We start from the raw sequence: 23,331 nt of genomic DNA, 5'->3' as shown, positions 1-23,331 counted from the left end.
TCCAACACTCACTGACCACACTGGAGGGAAAGAGCAGAGGAAGAGGAGGCACGAGAATGCATGTGACAAGCAACTGAGGCAGCGTTTTCAGAGCTTGAGGTGAGTGAAATAGAGCTAAGAAAGCAATGACGGCAGGAAGGAAGAGCTCAGAGATTATTGCAAGAGAATAATACAGAATAGAAAGCAATATTTCCATGGGAAAAGCGATGGAGCCAGATGACATACTTGTGAGGTTAAATAAGATACTAGGCCAAAAAGCAAATTTAAATTATTACAGGTGATGAAAAAATAATTGGGGAGGAGATGTACCAGACGATTGGAAATTGAGCAGGATGAGACTAATATACAAATGTAAGGGAAAAAAAAAAGACAACATTAAATCCTAGTGACCAATTGTGGTTACATCTTACAGGCTAGCAATGCAAATGGTTATAATGGAAATGGAAGAATGGGCAGATTATATTCAGGGAGATCTTAAGAGAGCTACATAACGGTTTCTGAAAGAATGGAAGATTAGAGGATAATCTATTTGTTATAACTCCGTTTATAGATGTAGCAGAGGCCAGTCGGAGGCTATTATGTGTAGAATAAATGACAGCAAGGGGGCATTTGACAATATGAATCAGGAAGGTTTTGGGGCCAGGTGAATCTGCTGTTGAGGTTGTAGTAACATCGGAGAAAGAAACTACAAAACCAGCTAAAATAAAAAGTGGGCCTTACAGGGCTGTCCACTGTCACCCCCTGCTTTTCATAATATGCATGAGTCAAATGGAAAAGAAGGAGCGAGTAGTAAGGTACGAGTCGACATGAGTTGTATGCTGGGAGGCCAGAACGTTGATCAGTTGCTAACAATTGATGTGTGCGGACTACATTGTACTGCTAGCAGAGAAGTGGGATAGGTTGCAGGAAGTAGTGATGGTCTGTGCAGGGGATGGCGAAAAGTTGGGTAGTTGTATGCTGGGAGGCCAGAACGTTGATCAGTTGCTAACAATTGATGTGTGCGGACTACATTGTACTGCTAGCAGAGAAGTGGGATAGGTTGCAGGAAGTAGTGATGGTCTGTGCAGGGGATGGCGAAAAGTTGGGTCTGCAGTTCAGTAAAGAGAAGACTGGGATAATAGTATAAAATGATAAGAGAGCAGATCCACTAGATTGAGTACCCAGGCATATAGCTAAATGAAGGAAAAAAAAAAATATCTGGAAGAGTGGAAAAGAATAGTGAAGGACAAAGGTAAAAGGAATTCAGACAGGAAACGCAGATTAGTATAGGAACTGTGATAGTAATAGGTATGATGTTATTGTTAGAGGTTTACGGAAAGGAATCATGGCACCAGGCCTCACTTTCGGTTATGCAGTGAATCGGAAGTGCAGTCGGGCATAGAAATCAGTAGTGTAGGCAGGTTAGCCTTTGGTACACATGGAAGCTAGTACTCCAAATGATGGACTCCAAGGGGACATGGGTTGGCCGTCGTTCGAGGTTAGAGAGGTGGTAAAAGAGGTAAGGGGATATAAAGAAAGCTATGGAAGGAAAGAATGCAAGGAAAATCGGCGTTCGGGCGCGAAAACGGGACATTTATTTGATAGCTCGTTACTTTTCGAAGCTAGCACAGGGGATAACTTTTCGAAACGTACAGGGCTAAAATGCACAAGCGCTGCACAAAACTTCATTCCGCTCTTCCTGAGGAAACAGCGCTGGGATCTACTCGGGAGGACGAACGTATGGATCAGAAAAGTGTTGCCTTAACAAAAGGGAGGTTAGAAGATTGGTAGAGGAAATCAAGAGAGGCGTGAATTTGCGAAAATTATGCTCGAATTTGTTTGAAAGGGATTGTCGAAATTGAAGAGAAAAAATTTAACGGGGAGGAATCATAAACTAGATGGCGCAAGCTGCCGCCAGTACAAAGAGTACAAAGGGTAAAGCCATTATCATTCATCCGCTTAGCTGCGTTGCGATGGCGATACTGCTGGCCTGTTCAATCTGCGGTTTAAATATCTGGCGGTCGGCTTGATAACTTCGCGCATGCAAAGTCTTTTGTACCGCTATCTTGTAATCCTCTTTTACTCATTGGCTGGTGATCATTTTCCAGCCTGTTGCTCCCGAGGTTAAAGCGTGGACTGGATGGAAAACCCGTGTGTGCAAATTTCTCCCGTTGTGATCACGGGTACCATCACCGTCGAGTATCTTCTAAACAACGGCGCGCCGGCTCGGAAAGTGACCCATCAGAACGCCGAGGGAGCGCTTTACAGAAATGAATTTCGAGACATTCTACTCAGGGCACACTTGGGTCCCCGCACCGTTGTGTACTCCCTTCAGAATGCCGTTGTTCACAAGAAGTTCGCGCGAGAAGGCAAGATATCGGTCGCCCTCAGGGAAGAGAAAGTGCATCTATATTTCTCGAATTGTCCTCCCGGCAAGTTGTGTGCGTTTGTCAAGTTTCTGGAAGCGAAAAAAGCGACGCAGGCGCCGACCGCGACTGCTCGAGAGCGCCTCAAATCCGACAAATCTAAAGGAATTCAGGAAATAAGCCCGTTAACGCTGCGCGACGTTAACGTGACCCAGACGCAAGGTTTAAAGAGGCCTCTTCAGAATGACGAACAGACCACACCTACGGGGAAGAAGAGTCGGCCAATGGATGCCAGCAGTGTTAAGGTGAAGCGCAAGAAAGTTTGCTTTTTATGTGATAAATACGCCGAGCATGTTTGTCTCGTAGTATCAATTTTTCCCCGTAACCGCAACTGTGTTTTCGTAAGATTCCCGCTTATCTCGATCATTTGCTGAATGAATGAAAAGTTCGCCAAGGTGCTGTATGTCGAAGGATTGCGTAGTAAAAAGCTGGCTTTCTCTTTTGCATATCCGAAAGGCGTTCTAAATGCATATAATCTGTTGGGCCTCTGAGAGTTTCACTTGTAAGAAAGACTGTAGGACGGAAATTAATCAAAGAAAGAGAAGCGCCTATTCTGAGCGTGTATAAGGAAGCAAATGTGAATTAAAATGAGATCAGCCACAGAAGTGCTACTTTTTTATTTGTCTAGTTCTTTCTCCAGACTGACCTGTGCATTATTGTGCATGCATTCTGGTGAGGCTACACCGTGCATCGGAGAAGTGCTGATGTTAGCATGCCTTGCATAAAAAAAAAAAAAGAACTGAATCGTGCAAGTTGTTTACACCCACAATTGCACTTGGATTAAGTGGTCTGCAAATATGTTAGGTTTAGGACATAAGCCAGATTGTGTCCTCTGAGCATTTGCCGTCACTACACTTCCGTAATGTGGGAGATCATTGCTGAACCCATGACAGCTGCATGCTGAACACAATCTCTGCCACTGCTTGCAGCCTGGGAGGAGTCTCAATCCTGTGCAGCTAACGTTTGAACAGAAAACCGTCCTCAGTGCTGTCCTGGCCGGACGGAGCGTTTTCTTTACTGGTGGTGCCGGTACAGGGAAATCGTACCTGTTGAAGCACATTCTGTCATCGCTGCCCCCGCAAGATGCCTTTGCCACGGCTACGACTGGCATCGCGGCTGCTCAGATCGGTGGCACCACACTGCACGCATTTGCAGGTGACGTGACCTTTGTGGCTTCCACTGTCAACTTTGATAACCTGAAAAGTACTTTGTGATGTGTGCAGTAGCGTAATGGTGCCACGGATTACTGTGGTAGCCCTAGGTTCTTTGCACTAGCCTGCAAGTGGTTCAATAGGTGGTCACCAATTTAGCATCACAAAGGCTAGTCGCTTGGCTTACCAATGTTGCTCAAGGTTGTAGATATCATTGGACTAATCATGTACAGTGCTGAAGTCTGCAGCATATACCAACATGTCACTTATCTCGCAGTCAATACTACAGTGTGCCATGCGTAGGGCTGACATCTGACATTTTTACTGCGTAGGGCTGAAATCTGACTACTTGGTTTTGGTTTTGGCATCAACAACCAAGAAATAGCGGGGACGTCATATGCGGGACGTCATATGCCAGTTTAGGTTATATGAGGCATGAAGAAAACTGCAGTAGGATCGCTGCTTCTTCACTCATTTTGATTTTGGCTCTTGGGGCAGGCTGGCTGTAACATTGTAGGGAATTAAAACGATGAAGCAATGAATGAAGCCATTTATTCTCCGTGTTCCTATTTGATTCTTATTTTAGTATTTGCACACCCCTAGTTAAAGTGTTTGAAGATTGCCAAAGACAACTTCATAAAATTTCTCTTCACTGCAAAAATTGATTGAATGGCTCTTTGTGGCTATGTTGATGTTTGTTTGGTAGTTGAAGACGTGTCGATTACTTGTAAAATGAGACTAAAAAATAGTATGAACATTTTTTTTCTCCGCTACTCAATTCACAGTTGTGACATCAGTGATGAAAAGGGCTCTGTGACCACCACTTGTAAGTAAATGCAACCAAAATCTGCACTGACATAAGAGGAGTTGTTCTAATGGAAACGGCTGGTGGCAGCAGTACCTCGATTTAATTTTGGGGTTTTTCTACCTAACTGAGGCTCCGTTTTTAATGAAGGTAGCGCCTTTGTCATGAGTTCAAGTTAATCGATTGATGGTGGTATGTGTGGTTTAACATCCCGAAGCGGCATGTGGGCTATAAGAGGTGCTGTAGTTGAGGTGCTGGATTAATTTATACCACCTGAGGTTCTTTAAAGTGATGCTGAGGACAACTTCAACTTATTATTTTTCAGCCAAAATTCGTTCTCTGGCCCTTTCTGCGTATGTCAATGTTTGTCCGGCAGCAAAAACTCATTCATGTCTGAGAAAATTTAATTAAAAATTTTCCGCCCCTCGATTCAAACTTGCAGCACCCACTGAGAACTGCTATTGTTTTAAAGTATTTTGCACTGTAGCATATCCTTTATGATTTGTGTGAAAAATTCGGTCTCGACGCGTGCCGTTTACTTGTGAAATAACCCGATGATAGCGACACCAGCATATAGTTTTTTTGTTTGTCTTTTCTAGGTGATGAAAGCTCTGTTCTCAGTGAGAGTGGTCTCTTTGTCATTAGAATACCATAGCCTACTGATACGCACAAACTTCAATTTGTCCTTAGTGTGTCAGTGCCCCTTTAATGTGTGGTGACATCGCGCAGCGTATAGACGTTTTTGCATTTAGCCTCCATCGAAATGTGGCCTCCGTGACCACGTTCAAATCCGCGGCCTTGAGGTTAATCAGCTGATATAGACCAACTTTAATAATTTTTCGTCAGTGTCCCTTGAAGGGCGCGTTTAGGCACATGACTGGAGTCAGCGCCAGTTGAGACAAAGTCAGTGCCATCTTTACCACTCCTGTGGTGTGGCGTTATTTACCCCTGACCCATTGCGCATTGTGTGGTGTGTGCTTTGTGCAGGTGTTGGGACAGGCACTGCGACGGTGGAGGTGATGGTCCAGCGAGCGATGCGACCACCCTGGGTGAACCACTGGCGGCGCTGCAAGGTGTTGGTGGTGGATGAGGTGTCCATGCTGGACGGCCGCCTCTTCCACAAGCTGGAGCGAGTGGCGCGGCTGGTACGCCGCAGTGACCGCCCATTTGGCGGCATCCAACTGGTGCTCTGCGGTGACTTTCTGCAGCTGCCACCGGTGTCTCGTAAGGATGAGCCGTCACCGGTTTATTGTTTCCAGGTATGGCAATCCGCTTGACTGCTGGCTTCCCAGATTCGTGCGTAAGGATTAATGAAACACAAAGGGAAGAAGCTGTTTAAAAGAGCTTCTCACAAGTGATTAAACGAATCTGCTGCTGTTGCAGAGTCATGCTGTTGCAGAGTTATGATCTTGCTTAGTTATGTTGCTGAGAGAGAGAGAGAGAGGAAGAGTTGCAGAGAAAGGTAGTGTTATAAGAAACACCAATTTACCACTGAGCTTTTGTCTATCCTCATTAGATAATGAAGTCGTGAGTTAGACGAAAGCTTGTGGCCGCCGCGGTGGCTCAGTGGTTATGGTGCTCGGCTGCTGACCCAAAAGATGCGGGTTCGAACCCGGCCGCGGCGGCTAGAATTTCTTTGGAGGAGAAATTCTAGAGGCCCGTGTACTGTGCGATGTCAGTGCACGTTAAAGAACCCCAGGTGGTCGAAATTTCCATAGCCCTCCACTACGGCGTCCCTCATAGCCTTAGTCGCTTTGGGACGTTAAACCCCATGAACCAAACCAAACCAAACCGAAAGCTTGTCTGGTTGGGATAAATCATAATAACGTGAAATTAGAGACGCCGACCAAAAACAAACAAACAAAAAATGCAAGGCTCCCGTACAGGAGCCGAACATCTCGTTTCTTTGTTTTTGGTTGGCATCTACAATTTCACGTTATCACTCAGTAGATAAGTTCAAAATTTCAGTGTGTACGTTCATTTAACATTGTTCCTTCTCAAGGGTCGGCTTTGTAGCACTTTTTACAGTGACAACTGCTAACTGCTTGTTCCATGGGTTTTGCATTGTTGTAGCAGTAGTGCTTAGCCATAGTGTGGTTACCGGGAAAGGAGGAGGGTATGGTGAGAGCATTGGGATGCGTAACCCACTGGGTGGTAACCATGCTATGGCCAAGGCTTAGGAATGTGTAATCCTCTGAGCGGTAATTGTGTGTGTAGGAGAATATGGCGAGAGTGGAGCAATCCACAACCGGAGGGTGACTGCCACTAGAACCACCCGGACCTTGGAAGTAGGAGGCTGTAGTAGGGAAGCCTAACCGAAGGGTGGTCACCTTGGGAACCATCCTGAGGTGGCTACTGGGGAAGGAGAAGAGTAGGGAGAGAGCAGAGGAATGCGCAACAAGAGTGTAGCCAGCACGGGAACCTCTCGGGGGTTAGGGAGGGTATGCAAGAGTAAAGGAATCCGGAACCGGAGGGTGGCTGTCAGGGGAACCACACGGAGGGTGGTTACCATGGAAAGAGAAAGCGCCTTGAGGGCTACCGTGGCAGGAGGAGGTTATGGCGAAGAGCATAAGAGTGCGCAGCCGGATGAGTGTTGCCATGGAAAGAACCTGAAGAGTGGTTACCATGTCAAGAGGAGGGAGAGTAGGGCTAGAGCGGAGGAATATGGCACATGCCATCTACGGCAGCCCGATGAGCGGATCAGCGGTGGTGGCAGCAGGCGCCTGTGATTGGCATACTAGAGGAGAGTGCTAGTTGAAGAACAAGTGTCTGTAGAAAACTAAAAAGACTGCTCTATAGGTATGCATACATATGTATGCAACCCTCAATGTATTGTGAAACAAAAATGCCTCAACAGTTGCTGCTGAATCTTGCGTTACAGAGGGGTAATCATCCTATGGGTTTTCAGGTTGAAAGCACAGTTAAAGAAAGAAACTGCCTTGAAAAAATGGTCTGGGCACATTTGACTGGGCTGTATGCTTAAAGGTCACAGAAATGAAACACATAAATCTTTATTGAGCTGTCTTCTTCTTTCTGTTTGACACAACCCATTTAGTACAGTAAAGAATTGCAGCGAATGTTTTACGTGCAAGTAAATTTCACAGTTTCCTTTGCGTTAAGAAAGCTGTAACTGCTCCCTGAGCGGGGGCTTCCACCTCCTTAGCTGCCATAGTACATGCTTTCAGAGGTCCGTGCTCTTAAGTCAGTCTGTTCTAACATCTTTCGACTTCAGCATAAATCAGCCTGTGTTGCATTGTCTTACAAAAGTGTAAATTTCTTCGGGAAAAGAGGCAGCAGCTGTGCTGTGCTTGACATCAGAAGTTATCAGTTGAATTTGCGCATACAGTACCATAAAACTTATTGATGCATCTGAACATGTCAATTGAATGCACCAGTGTAGTGCAGAATGGGCTGTTTTTGGACGGAAACTTGCAGACAGCAGCATGGCGCCAGTGCGTCAACGTCACCCTGGAGTTGAGGCAGGTGTACAGGCAGAGGGACCCGAGGTTCATCTCACTTCTGCAGCAGGTGCGGATGGGTTCCTGCCCCGAATGGGTCGAGGAAGTGCTCAAGAATACGGCCAGTCGTCGTCTGGACACAGGTGCGCTTGCTTTTGGTTCTCCTGGTAACAGTTCCGCAAAAAAAAAAAAAAGAAGCGAGGATGATTCTGAGCGTTTCTTTAGCTTCGACCAATTTCTGAGCCGTTTTTTCCTGTGGAATGTGAATCAGCTAGCCCTTCTTGCTCGTTTTTTTTTTTTTTTTTGTATCGGAACTGTACATGGATGACAACCAGGCATGTGCGAACAGCGTTTTTTGGTTCGGAGCGAATAGTAATTTTCTTTGAATAACTTTGCGGAGAACATTTTGAATACTTCTGGCACACTAAAAAGGTTCAATGGCACAACAGGCATGTTCGAAATCATGTATTTTTTTTAACACACAAAGCCGTTGCATGAAAAAAAAAATAGGGAGAGTGCATTGAAGCTTTGTCACACTCATTGAAGCTGTGTCGACATCCCGCAAAATTGGCGATCGGAAATTGGGGGAGTCGACTTTTACGCCAGACATCTGCTTGATGCCAGACATCTGCCCTTCTTTCCTGTCTTAAGTTGTAGACCCCCCCGCCGTGGTGGCTCAGTGGTTACGGCGCTCGGCTGCTGACCTGAAAGACGCGGGTTCGATCCCGGCCGCAGCGGCCCAATTTCGATGTAGGTGAAATTATAGAGGCCCGTGTGCTGTGCGCTGTCAGTGAACGTTAAAGAACCCCAGGTGGTCGAAATTTCCGGAGCCCTTCACTACGGCGTCCCTCATAGCCTGAGTTGCTTTGGGACGTTAAACCCTAACCCGACGTTAAACCCTAAACTAAAACCAATAAACCAATAAGCTGTAGACCTTTCGTACACAAACCATTCAGATTGGAAAGCAAGGAGAAGGCAACTCTGCATGCTCAGTATTACTGACGTTACCAGTTAGGTACAGCTCATGTGATCTCTAACGGGAATGGCGCTGTTGTTAAAGATAAAGCAGTCTGAAGAAAGTAGTACATACCACTAGGAGCTCATGACAGAGGCTACAAATTCCGATTTTAAGCAGCAGTTACAGATTCCTCACCTCACTTTTTGAGAACAGTGTTGCAAAATAGATGTCGTATTCTAGGTGAAGGCTAAAGAAAAGACAAAGTTATGTATATGTGAATGTACTGTACAGCTTAAGGGGGGACATGGGTCTTACAGCATTTTTTTTATTTACAGACCAAATGCAATGAAACTGCACACACTTACTCAATTTTTTCTGCTGATTTCAAATATGCAATTCGTTTATTTCTAGGCCAATTAGTTCCTGAGATAATAATATACATCGTGCCATTGTCTGCTCAAACAATAGAAAAAAAATGGGCCACCAGAAATTTAATTTCATTATGTGGGTAGATACTACAATGTGTGAGGAATGCAACGCTGGGAGCAGTTTTCAGTTTTTTGTCCGTGTGGACAAATGGGATTAATAAGTTAGTTTCATGTGCGTCGTGTTTTCTGGCACTGTATGTCTGGTTAACTCACTTGAAAACTAACTATTAATACCATTTGTCCACACGGACAAAAAACTCAAAACTGCTTCCAGCATTGCATTCCTTACACATTGTAGTATCTACCCACATATTGAAATTAAATTTCTGGTGGCCCATTTTTTTTTCTATTGTTCGAGCAGACAATGGCATGATGTATATTAATATCTCAGGAACTAATTGGCCTAGAAATAAACAAATAGCATCATTGAAATGCGCAGAAAAAACTGAATAAGTCCATGCAGTTTCATTGCATTTGGTATGTAAATAAAAAAAAAATGCTCTAAGACCCATGTCCCCCCTTAACTTATATATATGTTGCATTACACCGCATTTATATTGTGGTTCATTTCACGTGTTTAGAGAAACAGAAGGCATAAGAACAGCTTATGTACCAGAAGGGTTGCAAAGTTGGCATGGAAGAAGCAGCTAGGTCGGTGCAAATAGGTTGTAGATTACAGATGTGAATGTGCCCGTCACTGGCACTCAAGGTCCTATGGGGACACACTGTCTTTGATTCCACCTCTTGACGACTAAACTTCTGTTATGTGTAATTTACTTCAGTGTGGAAACAGTGCCGGGACATGATAGCGTTCTGTGTGAGGTCTTCAAAAACTTAAAAGGAGAAGTCATTGATGCCCTTTTGGGTGTAATAACTGAGGTTTGGCAAATGGGTGAAATTCCACTAGACTTGTAAGCACTCAGTCGTGGTCCCTTTACCAAAGGCTTGGAAGCCTCTTGCCAGCACACAGTCATTATGGCCTATTTCACTGACTCTCACAATTTGCAGAATTTATGAGAAGTTGATTGCCACATGCTTGTCATGGTGATTAGCGAGGCAGCAAAAATTGCATCCACAACAGATTGGGTTCCGGCCTAACCTAGGCACAGAAACTAGGTTGGCTACACTGGCTGAAGAGGTCATGCTTGTGTCACCTCATAGCCACCTTGTGCGCACGATAGTGGCTACAGACATGGTAAAAACATCTTACAACGTGTCCCATGCCGAGATCGTGGAGAATATGGAACGCATGGACATTCCCTTACATATTTCAAAAGTTGTATGCAACTTGCTTAAGGACCCGTCATTCTCTATCCGCCTGAATGGAGAACAAATCGGTGCTCACACCTCAAATAGTGGAGTATGACAAGGTCCAGTTTTAGCCCTTTTACTATTTACTATAGCTTTTATATCATTGGCATGGGAATCAATTAACGGGAATACCATACGTACAGTTCATGATTTATGCAGATGATGTCACCATATGGTCCACTGTTAACCACTTGGAGACCAGGAAGGAAGGGAGGAAGAGCTTCAACCTGTGGCTGACAGGCAGCATTAAGAGTACAGACCCTGCTCAGGTTTCTAGATGAAATTAGCTTTCACGACCTTCTATGGTATATTAACTGCCCCTTCTTATGACACATGGCAAGTCCTTGAAATAAAAAAAAAATGTGGAAATGCCTTACTTGACATTGTTATGTTTTTTAATTACAGTCATGAAATATTACAACCTCATAATAACAATTTATGTAACCTTGGCGCACATGATGGTGTCTGTATGTGTGGCATCACACACCACGTGACAATTAGGTATCACTCTCTTGACTAACAACGTATGACGTATGTACTTGTGACGTACGTGTGATGTCATAACCCTCTTGCCCAGTCTGAATTATTGTCACAGTGCCAGCCCCCGGGTTTTCTCTGTAATGGGACCTCTAACATTATTAGTACATACGTAATACGTCATTTTGATTCAAATACTTTGCTCCAAACCTGAATGGAGGCAATAAGCAAAGAGAAAAACTGCGAAAGAAAACATCCCACTTGCAGGTCATTCCACTACCCTACTCCAGGTTTTGATATGTTTGTAGCAGATGATGTACTCAACTGGAAGCAAGAGTCGTCCTGTTAGTTCTCATGACTACCACTGGGGTCGCCTTCCTTCTCTTGCCGGCAGCCACGAAACTGATTCAGTTCCAATAACATTGACTGAGAGTGGTTAGTTTTTCCTTTTTGCAGAGCTTACTGAAGCTTGTCTGACTGCTTATAAGGCAGGGTTGGTAGGAAACAGGCAGTTGGGAGTTGAAGGGGAATCAGATCGAGTAATATTGTTCAGAAGTTAGCTGCAACATAGGGTACACTGTTTGTAACAGGAACACTGAGAAGTGCCTCTGTCTGACAGACGGCTTTATTGTAGTGGTCAAAGATGTAGTTTATAGTTACTGCTGTATGTGTGCTTCTGCAAACAGGTTTTGTGTTTAAATTGTGATTGTTTTATTGCTTCAGGTGACATACAGGCAACCCGGCTGAGCACACACACGGATGATGTGGAGTTCATGAATCAGAGGTGCTTCGAACAGCTGCCAAATTCACCTCGCGTCTTCAAGGCCATCGACTCGGAGGGGTCATCAGCAGACTTGCTGGAGACCTGCGCACCTTCTGTCCTGAACCTTAAAGTGGGCGCACAGGTCATGTTAACCAAAAACACGCAAGTCAGAGCTGGGCTTGCCAATGGGTCGCGTGGAGTCATCGTGGGATTTGATTCTGCCTCTGGTGAGCTTTAACTTCTCTTTAATGCTTGCTGTCCAACATCATGATGTGTCAAATTCTTTCATGTTGGAGTAAGCAAAGAGTGCAATCACTCGTTGCACAGAGCTGTAGAGGTGCAATGACAGATAATGAAGACCAACTGACTAGTAAATGATTTTATTAAGGTGAAAGCCTTTAATGCCGTATCGTTGTCGACAGAAGGTTGTCAGCAGAAGGTTGTCAGCAGAGGTGTCACGCTTTTCGGTTGGTCGAAATGGTTGTGACATCAGAGTGCACGGATACACAATAATGAGGTCACCCACGGATGCCTGATGCCCTCTTTTGGAGCAGACGACAACTAGTAATAAAATAGTTGTGGTCTGCTCCGACAGGGGGCGCAAGGCGTCCGTGGGTGACCGCAATACATACCTCATTACTGCGAACAGAGCCATGGACACACAACCGAACTCATCGAAGCAGAGAGAGTGTCGTGCTAAAGGAGCAGCCAAAGTCGGCAGTCAAAGTGTGTAGTTGTAATGTGCAGTCAGTGTAGTCAAATAAAGCACTAGTAAAGCGCAAACAGTCTCGCAGTCAATGCCAAACAGTGCGCCAGGAAAGGCTTTCGCCTTGCAGCACTTTAGAGAGCCAAAGTGCCCCCTGAATTTTTATTTAGTAAGTGCACAGGAGTACAGAACAGAAGCCATCATCTCATTTTCACGATGTTGCATATGAATATTTGCAGTGCTCGGCCACTGACCTGCGTAGAAAAGCATACTACCACCTAAGTCACGTGAAGTAGTTCGGCTGTGGAGTTCTGAGGCTGACTGTACTACCCCGTGCCTCCACAATTGTTCGGTGGGGTTTATTGAGGGGAATCGGGACAATGGGCGCAGCAGTAAAAAACAGTCTGTTGAGCACAGGCCGGGCATAGCCAGGTCGAACACAGAGGTGCGCTGCAATGCCACTGAAGTGAATGCTCATCTTGTTTTTGTAATACGAATACAAAACAGCGAAAACAAGTCCTGTGAAAATAAGCGGTGTACAGAAGCGATAATGTCATATTAACGGCAGGCAAATGCGGAATATACGCTACATCAGTTATCATGACACATATGTATAAGCACATAGGTGAAGGACTGAGGCAAAAGTTGCAGTAGCTAAAGTTGCAGTGGTCGTGTTCAGTGAACAGATGCGTTCTTAATGTGACCATTTTTGCTGTTATGCTTTGTGCAAAGCTCAGAAGGGTGAAAATGCGACACAACATGACCTTCAGAATTGCTGAAAAGTTGCCTTGTCATTTATTAATGTCTGCAAGAGACTGCACCATGTGATGTCACGAGCTGACAAGTCACGGGGTGAAGATGATGAAATTAACACAAATCGACATACAGCAATTAACACACATAAATTATGCAATTTAATTTAATTAGGTAACATGAATACTAATTACCATAATCAGTGATGCCATCATATGATTGTGACGCCGTTCCATGACAACAGTGTAATGTGACGTTGCACCAAGTCACTTGACAACGATGTAATAAGTTCAAGTACCCCACTGATGTTGACGTTTTTTTGGCAGCACTAAGTGCATTTATTTCTGAAAAAATTGGATTTAAACGAAGGACATGTTTTTTTTCCCAATGGTTGGATTCAAACTTATGACGTGAAGACCGAAAAAGACTCAGTGATCATCGTTTGGAAGTGAACAGCGGTTTATCCTGGCCTCGGTGATATATGTCAAATCAAAAAACGATATTAAAGGGGCTGCAAAACACTGCTTGGGGGCATACCGGCTATACTTCAGATGGATTCTTTATGTCACACAGATGCTGACTTAAAAAGAATTACAGGAATCGATGCACAGGAATGGGAGTTATTCAATGAAGAAATTTCAAAATACAAGCAAACAAAACGCTGCCCTCAACTCGATTTTGGCGGGGCTTTCCACTCTTATTTCGCTCTCCCAATGACGGCACCTGGCGCAACCAATCAAAACAGCCTGCCAGAGCACGTCGCGGAAGTTTGCACTCCATGGTTGTTTGCTCTCTGTAACTTGTTCTTGCTGAGACTGGCAGCGTCGTTTCCATTCCAGAGCCCCTGTTGGTGTATTTTTATTTTATTTGCTTTGCAGGGCTTTTATCTAAGACAAACAAGTTGTTTTTGTTGATATAATATAAAACGCAGACAGGTGACAAAATGTGTCTCTATTTATTCACACAATTTGCAGTATATTTACTATTTGTCCAATCATCAAGCTCGCGCCAGGTGATGTCCCATCCGATGCTAAAACCCACCACTGTGTGGGGACACCATCACAGAGCCATGAATTTGTTCTTGGGAGGACATTAAAATATTTAAAAACGGAATATACGCGGTATTACCGACGCTAATAGCACCATTGTGACCCACTGTATGCGATCAACAGGCGAAACAGTCAACTAAGATTGTGTTTCTGAGCCCCTTTAACGTCTGCAGTTTGCTTTCGAAAACGGCTGGTGATACCTGTATTTTAAATTCTCAAGCTTTGAAGAGCTTAAGTGAAAGATTCTCCTTTTCCATTGGAATGCGCTAGTCTGTTCGTGCAGGCGACCATTAATTTGTCTTTCGTAAACATTTAACATCGTCAGTTTGAAGTGCAACGAGCATGTCTTTTACATCAGCAACTCAGCGGAGTTCTTGTGTCACATCCTTCATTGTGTGCAGGGGACCCCATAGTGCAGTTCATGAACTCATGCAAGCAGACCATCTCGAGGGAGCGCTGGGCCATCCGAACCGGCTCTGAAGGCAAGTGCCACGTGCGACGGCAGATCCCCTTGCGTCACGCCTGGGCCATGTCCATCCACAAGTCCCAGGGCCTGACACTCGACTTTGCCGAGCTGACGTTGGGCCGCGTCTTCGAGGTGGGACAGGCCTACGTTGCGTTGTCGAGGGTGGCCACCCTGGAAGGACTGAGAGTGCTCGACTTCAAGAAGGAGTGTGTCCGTGCCGACCCCCGCGTGCTCGCCTTCTACCAGAACCTTGGTGCTTGCTGACCCATAGAAAGCATGCGAAGTGCTAGAAATGCAATGCGCACTTTCATACAAACTGTTCGAGCTAAGCACAGTGTGTTGTGCACATATACAGTGCTGCTGTTGTCACTGTACACCTGCAGTTGGAAGTTTATGGCATGCAGTATTAGCGAAAAAGAACAGCTTTCCCACCTCTGCACACAGCTTGGATTAGATACATGCAGTGTACTTCTGAGAACTTGAATGACACGTTACTCTAGTAAATCTCAATGAATGTCACATTTTTGAAAAGGAATCTCATTTTATTGTTAGTCACTTGCCATAAACTTTTTGACTGAGGGTGTACGTGGTTAGGCAAAGCATCCATCCGTGTGCCTTTTTTTCACCTCCATTTTATTGTTTCATTCTATGTGATATTCTAAGCTTTCTGTCAGCATCGTATCTCTAAAGAACAGGGAACAGCAGTTCTCAATTGGTAGCAAGTTACTGGAAGTACTAGTAAGAGAATATGTCTACATAGGGCAGGTAGTGACCGCTGATCCGGATCATGAGAGGGAAATAACTAGAAGAATAAGAATGGGGTGGAGCGCATATGGCAGGTTCTCTCAGGTCATGAACGGCAGTTTACCAATATCCCTCAGGAGAAAAGCATACAACAGCTGTATCCTACCGGTACTCACCTATGGGGCAGAAACGTGGAGGCTACCAAAGAGGGTTCAGTTAAGGACAACGCAGCGAGCTATGGAAAGAAAAATGATAGGCTAAGAGACCGGAAGCGGACGGAGTGGGTGAGGGAACAAACGTGGGTTAATGACATCATAGTCGAAATCAGGAGGAAGGAATGGGCTTGGGCAGAGCATGTAATGCGAAGGTAAGATAACCACTGGTCCTTAACGGTAACGGAGTGGATTCCAAGAGAAGGCAAGCATAGCAGGGGGCGGCAGAAAGTTAGGTGGACGGATGAGATTAAGAAGTTTGCGGGGATACGGTGACCGCAACTGGCAAAGGACAGGGTTCATTGGAGAGACATGGGACAGGCCTTTGCCCTGCAGTGAGTGTAGTCTGGCTGATGTTGAATGATGATGATGTAGAAGTAACTGCGAAATTCTCTCTTGTGTTCCCATTCATCGTGGATTCATGTGTATCTGTTGGTCAGCGGGTGAGAAGAGAGAGCAACTGTGGGCTGTTCAGACATTTCTTGTGTTGCATACATTCTTCATTTTTCAAAAGGACTGTATTTAATTATGGGAATTGATCTCTTTATAATCGTGGACAAGAAGTCATTTGCCTTATTATTTGTTTTTTTATGTGTCCGAATCATATGTACGAAGATGAAATTCCTTTTGTTTGGTGGGGTACTGCTCGGTGGTACTGGTATATTTGCTTTTTATCCACATACCTTAAGCATCCATGGGGCCATTGCATATCTGCGCAATGTTAAAGGGACACTGAGGAGAAATTGAAGTTGACCTGCATCGAAAGAATACCAGCTCCTGATTACAAAAACGCCACTCATACTGACAACAAAGCTCTTGTAACGTAGAAAAGAGCAAGAACCAAAATACAGGTATCGCCGCCACAGGCCAAACTCGCAAGTACAAGCGTGGTGACGTCATAGGACAAAACAGTGTTGCTAGAACCAATAGTTCTAGCAAAACTAGGACCCGAGAAGCCACGAATCACTGAGGCGCAGCAAATGCATGCGCAAATCTTCTTGACGTCGCCAGATGGCGCCACGTACCCGACAGCTACGCGCACTCCTGCAGCGCCAGGACCAATCAGCGCCTGCTCACAGCGGTATGTGGGCTCCCGGTATGCCGCTAACAGTAACAAGGTACACGGTATGCTAAAGGTGTCTATTTGCAAGAACTTCGTTGACGACTTCGAGAACGGGATCCATTGTAACGCTGGCAAAACGCCGGTGCAAACCTAAACAAAGCGACGGCCGCAATAGCCGATAGATGCCTTCAACGTGCGGCCGGCGGTAGCTTTCTTTTCGGCTGCTGCTGGGCTGCACTGCTGGGCCGCACTGCTGGCTGCCAGAAATCACGGAGTCTGCGTTACGTCATGTGCACGTCATGTTTCACGTCACTTAGTCCTGTGTCGTCATAGGAGAATCCCAAGTTTGAATCAGAGCGGCGGGAAAAACTTTTTCAACTTCGAATCCAAATTTCTTAGAAATAAAGGCATCTTTCGCTGCCGGCCAAGTGGCAACAAAGCCATGAAATGCCGAACTATCGAATTTTGCTATAAAAAAAATATTAATAGAGCTCTCCTCAGTGTCCCTTTAAAATGGAATTCTTAAAAATGTACCTACAGCTGACATTCGACGTCTGACTCAACCCTGCCTGTAGTAAAGGCCTTCGTATGTGACGATGTAATGATGCTATTAATTTAGTAGTAGGCATGTAGTTCATGCAGAATCTTAGTGACATATCAAAACCAAAAGAGCCATAAATAGCAAATGGTGGTGGTAAAAAAATGCTATCAATGAATATCGAACAAGAAGTATTGATTAATAGAAGTGCTCACTGTTACTGTATGTCGCTTTGCAGTGGACAATAGAGGCACTAGTATAGAAAGCATTACACTTTCTTCGAGGCAGGTACGCTGTAAAGCCTTACAGCTGGTGGCCAAATATGTGATTGTGAATGACAGTTTGTCCCAATGATAAACGGCTGAATGAGTGGTGTGTGTGGTGATGCAGAGGATTACTGAATGTAAACATCGTCTGGTTTCTGAAAAGATAATCTTGGCTAGGAAAAATGTGTGAGCTGTATGGTTGTTTTGGAATGCAGCGAATGTTGACTGCGATACAGCATGTGGAAACGAAAGAGCGAAATTGTTTTTGAAGTCAGTGCAGATTGAATTCGACAAGTTTTCATATCTATAATGTTTGATGATTGTGAAAAGGTTTCACTGATGAATCATGCAGCCTTATTTTATAGTAACTCCAGCATGCTTATCGAAAACACCTGAGCTGGGTTTCAGATACTCCTTATTATATTCTAAACGAAGAGAGAATGGTTTTAATGGTCTTGTTTGTTTTAGAAAAATTGATCTCCATCTTCCAATCATGATGGCAACAATTCATTTTGTCTACCCTTGATTATTATTTTATTACTTTGATGTACTTATGTGAAATACTATTTGTAAAAGGCGAACTGCGGAAACAGGTTTCTTTTATTTTACCGAGTCCTGTAACCGGTTTTTGTTTTTTCTACTGAGTCCTATAAGCGTGACATTTTCTGCAATTTTTTTTCTCATTTTTGGGTCACTATGCATTTACCATGTGACAATCACTTTTACATGCAAAAGATTTTTGTTATTGGCTATGTGTGTTTCTTTGAATAGAACCAGTCTTTTTGGTCAGTGCAAACATTTGTGGCAAGACTACTGTGTGCATGAATGATATATGTATTTATTTGTGTTATTTATTAGTGTAAGGAAATGTGCTGGAGTGGATGATTCACACATTTGTGTAGGAGTCATTCTTTGTAACCTTGCAACTTGAGCTTTTGCATTTATGGCGGTGAACGTGATCTTCTGGGCAAGTGTCCTACTGTGCATGCATTGCTGTTCACTTAGAGTTTTTGCTGGCTCACTGTGAAATATATAGACATCCGAGAAAAAGAGGTGCTGGAAATTCAAAACGGTGATGTATGACTTCCTGCTTACTGTGCCTTCAAGGAGCTCAGTCTTCTCAATGAAGTCCATTACTCTTTCTAAAAAACAATATCTGCTCATTGTAAGGAAACAAAATATAATTAGCATTGTGCATTTAATTTTATAGTTTGAATTTTCGAATACAACTATCATCTTGTAAAGGTCTTTAAGAGGAATTTTAATGAGAACAAATGACGATAGTTTTTTGATGTCAGTTAAATTGGGCATCACAAGGTCAGTTTGGGCTAGATGGTGCATATTATTTGAGACAGAAAGTAACTACACGAACACCTCATAGCACATGTGCTGCGTTGGTCTTTCTTGTGTTTGTCTCACTTTAGCGCTATTATTTTCTGTCTCATGTTTTGCATTTCTTTGATTTTGGATAATTTCAAGACACAAGCAGAACTCTTAGCTTTTACAGCAATGCTTTTGATCTTTTCGCAGTGAAATTACAATTGTGGAATGTGTGGCACATGCATATGATTACTGAAAAAGATTGCAGTGATGCCATTCTTGTGGCAGTGCACTATGCGAAGCGAGATACACTGCGTTATCATATTAATAACTGGGAAAATGGTGCCAGACTGCTCCAAACTCATTGCATTTGAGTCGAGTGGCTCTGTGTGCCAGCTGTCCAAGCGAACATAGGCTTAGTTATCAGCGCCATACTGTCAAGAACCGTCAAAGCCCACTTATAGCAAACATGGCTATCACGCGGCATTTGTTCTTTATGTCCTGAGGTTTGCAGTAAACGGACTAATAAAAATGAATGTCGCAGCATGGACTTTCATGGTATACTTTATTTATTTATCCAAGTGCAGCACAGTAATACAGTGATTTGGAGACGAAGAAATGGTACAAGGTGTATAAATACAAAAGTTAATACTAATATACATTTTGGACTGCAAGCAATTAATAAAACCTGTGAGAAAAATGTATAATATTGACAAACGAAGAATAACATCTGTATGCAATAGTTAGCGGCAATGTGCAGACAAAACTTGCATATGGTGAATGCAGAATACAGTGCGATATTGTGACTGCAACAAAGTGCTCAATTCGTTTTTATATCTTAAATGTTAGCACTGCGCTGTGAAAGACTATTCCAACACTTCATAGCATGTGGCAATGCGGGAGGGGTAAACGCGAGTGCTCGGCTGAATACACGTTGAAAGCTTCGATTGTTATGCAGGTGGTGTGAATCGATCTTGTAAGTGGCAGTGTTGATGCATGATGGCTGTAGATTGGTTTTTGCAGCAAGCAAAGAGGTGTGATATCCCTACGTGACTGAACTTGTGAGTGTTTAACTTAATGGGTGTGGCGCAGGAATGAAGGTCGTAATTGTCAGAAATGAAACATGCTGCATGGTTCTGAACTTCTTCGAGGGAATAAATTAGATATGCCTGATGTGTTGACCAGATTGCAGCAGCATGTTCTAGTTTAGGATGCGTGAAGGCCAAGTTTGCGAGCTTGTCTGGCTCTGATCGACGAATGCGCTCCAGTGCAAATTATATCACTTCGCTTCCAGCGGTTTGGTTGAGGTGCAGGGATCTCTTTTATTACCTGCTGTGAAATAGCATGCTTATTTCTCTGTTTAAAGGCACAGGGAAGACAGCAAAGGACATGCTGTGAGATCTGCGAGATTCTTTACACGAGATTCACACAAGGGAGAATTCAACCTCTCCTGAGAAAGGAATTGCATACACGTCACCAGAATGTCACGTTGCTGAGGCGAGTCAACTGCTGGGGTACCTACCTCTCCGGGGGGTGAGGGTGCTTCTCCTTGGCTGGTACAAACGCTCCCGGCCTGCCTCCACGGGGAGGCGGCCAGTGAAGGTGAACAAATTGGCAGGGTTACTTAGCCATCTGTGGCAGGGATGGGGGGGGGGGGGGGGGGGGGGGCACAGTTCCCTACCAAGGGGGCAGGGCCAGGTTATTGCTCTCTGGCAAAGGCATTGAACTTCCCCCTCCCCCACCGAGCTTGAAATAGACATTTCGAGCTCGGAGGGGCAATGCTGGCCTTACATGGAACATTCTTTTCCTGCTTTCTTTTGCATGCGTATAATTGCCAACATTTTCACATTGTGTGCGGAAATGCTCATGCACGTTCGTGATGGAGAGCCCTACTGTGCGGCTTGTTCCCACACACAGGTTTCTAGTCCGGGATCGTACGTTCTATTCAAGACAGTGGAATAGCCGTAATGCGCATTTTACCTGCATTGTCCGCTTAATTCGTTAGGCTAGGGTTCGTTATAATTTAGCCCAACTGCATGCAGTTGCTGCGTTCGCTCTTCGCCATACCTTTCAGCTGGGCAAAATGGGACCCCAGTGCTCTGCCATTTGTTTAAAAAAGTGGCCATTTGTTTAAAAAATCTGCCGTTTGTTTAAAAAATAAAGCGTTATACTTCGCCAGTGTTAGTGCAGGCCTGGTGCACATTCCAGGCAGAACTGTCGAAGATTATGCTTGGTCAGCACAGGGACTGATAAAGACTGTCCATGATCACAACTGATGGTGATCAACTTCTTTTGAATGATAGGAGGTGCAAACGTGCCGGAAAACATGACACTTTCTGACACAAACGAAGAACAGAAGAGGTTTTAAAATGGATATTTGCCAAAGCCTTTTAAGCTTTCCGAAAAAAACAGTGCAGCACCACACATCAGTACATCTGAGCTACTGTTTTTCATTAGCACTTGCAAAGTATGTGCTCTTCACATAAACATTCTGTGGCATATTACGCAAAACTGTCTCATCTTTAATTACACAGCATAAAACTAAGAACTGACTTGAGACTGTGTGCTAAACATGACAAACTTTACATCACACTTTTACATCACATTCAAACTTTTCCAGCATTGTTTGTCAACAACATTTGGAAACTAAAAGCGAGATGTTCTAGTGTGCTTCTAAAGAAGTCAGTGTTTTACTGCTCAGAAGACCTCCAGATTGGATATTGTAGTGCACCAGACTGCTCCTGAATTGATGTTCCCCTGCTGCAAAGTGCTTCAGATTGAAAATTTTATTGTTCCAATAATTGCATCTTGAAAAAATTGTGCACAAAAACGAGGGCTAAGCCAGGAAAAACACAAAAACGCAAGGAAGCGATGACCTTGTGGTAGAGCCTCACATTTGGGAGGTGCTGGGTTCGATCCCCAGTGCCGGTGGGGCCCCACCAGTTTTATAATGGGTACAAGACTTTCCCGGTGTAGTGCTCGGCTTTTCTGGGGTGAAATGCTTGGGAAAAGGGGTCTTCGACCAAAACATTGCGTCGTTGGGCCAGTGATTTGTTCTGCCGTCAAGCAACCCTAAATCTGTCTGGTGCAATAGAAGCCCACTTGTGGCCCTTTTTTTTTCTGCTCAAGATGGGATCCAGGACCTATTTCCCAAGCATTCCACCCTAAAGAAGCCGGTGATGTGCTTGGTGGTCGGGACCAGGGACTTCACCGCATGAGGACGAAGTGGGCAGACTGCGAAGGGAAGCCTTCGGGAGGAATAGCTAGCTTGAAGGTTTATTTACGTGTTTTACAGAATAGCAAGGAGACCAAAAGTCAGAAAAGGGAGGATGCTCTCGACAAGAGGTCAGGGAGAAGCTCTGTGACACAGCACAGATTGCTGCTTAAATACCGTTCACATTCCCCAGGCACCCACCTAGGGAATCTGATCTCTGGTTGAGCGGCCAATGGGCCGTTAGCTTCTTCTTAGGCTCCGCCCTTACCACGTGACCGCGCACACCGCACAGACGCACACACTGGCAGGGAGGAACTTGGCGCCTCGCAGTCGCGAACTGTTTGGTTTGCCGCGGGCCAACCAGGCCCAAAGGTCGTTAGCTGCTGTGTGGCGATCCTGATCGCGGGAGACGCGTGTGCTGACGGCTCACACCGGTGACCTCTTCAGTTGGGTGGAAGGGACAAATCAGCCGTGACCACCCCCCTTTGTCGGCCGCTCAGGGCGCACTCGGGCAATGGGTTGGCTTCGCCGTCGCCTCCGCCGTCGCCGCCACTGGGTCTCTTCCGTCGGTCCACGGGCAGTCCGGGAGAAGCACCGCACTCAGCATCCCCGGCGAAGGGGATTAGACGCCTTTGTTCATGGCGACGCCGTCGCCAGTAGCCGCCCCCACGCCGGCTTTTCGTGTGCTTCCTCCGAACAGCAGCGCTTTCGATCACGGTAGCTTGATATGGCGCCTACCTGGCTCGCCTGTTACCCCTGGCTGGGACCCCGATCACAACACCGGGCACCAGGCAGGGGAAAGCTTGTACCCATTGTATCACCGGTGGGTACCCGGTGGCACTGGGGATCGAACCCCGTACCGCCCACATGCGAGGCGGACGCTCAAACGACTTGTGGAAAAATTCAGGGGGCACTTTGACTGTCTAAAGTGCGTAGAGGCGAAAGCGTTTTCCGCACCACTTTGACTGCTTCTGTGGCACTGGTGGCGTCACATATAATTGAGTACTAATTACTAAGTGATGACAAATCACTAATTAATGCTTAATTACTCATTAATGCCTGAATACTAATTCACTGCTAATTAATGACGCTTAAGTTTCGCCTTTACGAGTGGAACGCCGCAGCGTGTTGTAGCGCTGCCAGGGAGTCCACGGAACAGCAACACCCGTTCGGCGCGATGCCTTGCCCTTTGAACGCAACACTTTTTGAGGAAAGGAAATGGCGCAGTAATTCTCTGTCATCTC

At 45.0% G+C, this 23,331-nt stretch overlaps 1 protein-coding gene across 1 annotated transcript; it reads left to right on the top strand.

Moving 5' to 3' along the window:
• The first annotated feature begins 1,970 nt into the window (after nucleotides 1-1,970).
• On the top strand, nucleotides 1,971-16,160 carry Pif1 (Pif1 DNA helicase). The gene is made up of 6 exons (XM_089547102.1): nucleotides 1,971-2,650; nucleotides 3,335-3,560; nucleotides 5,349-5,620; nucleotides 7,797-7,962; nucleotides 11,717-11,983; nucleotides 14,666-16,160. Exons 1-6 carry the CDS (start codon nucleotides 2,120-2,122, stop codon nucleotides 14,992-14,994), a joined length of 1,791 nt encoding a protein of 596 aa, XP_089403228.1. The 5' UTR covers nucleotides 1,971-2,119; the 3' UTR covers nucleotides 14,995-16,160.
• The last annotated feature ends 7,171 nt before the right edge of the window (nucleotides 16,161-23,331 follow it).

This window comes from Amblyomma mixtum, chromosome 1, assembly GCF_055824585.1.
Source record: "Amblyomma mixtum isolate Tamu chromosome 1, ASM5582458v1, whole genome shotgun sequence".
Lineage (NCBI taxonomy): Eukaryota > Metazoa > Arthropoda > Arachnida > Ixodida > Ixodidae > Amblyomma > Amblyomma mixtum.
Note: the sequence above shows the minus strand (reverse complement) of the source record. Positions and strands in the feature narration are given on the sequence as shown.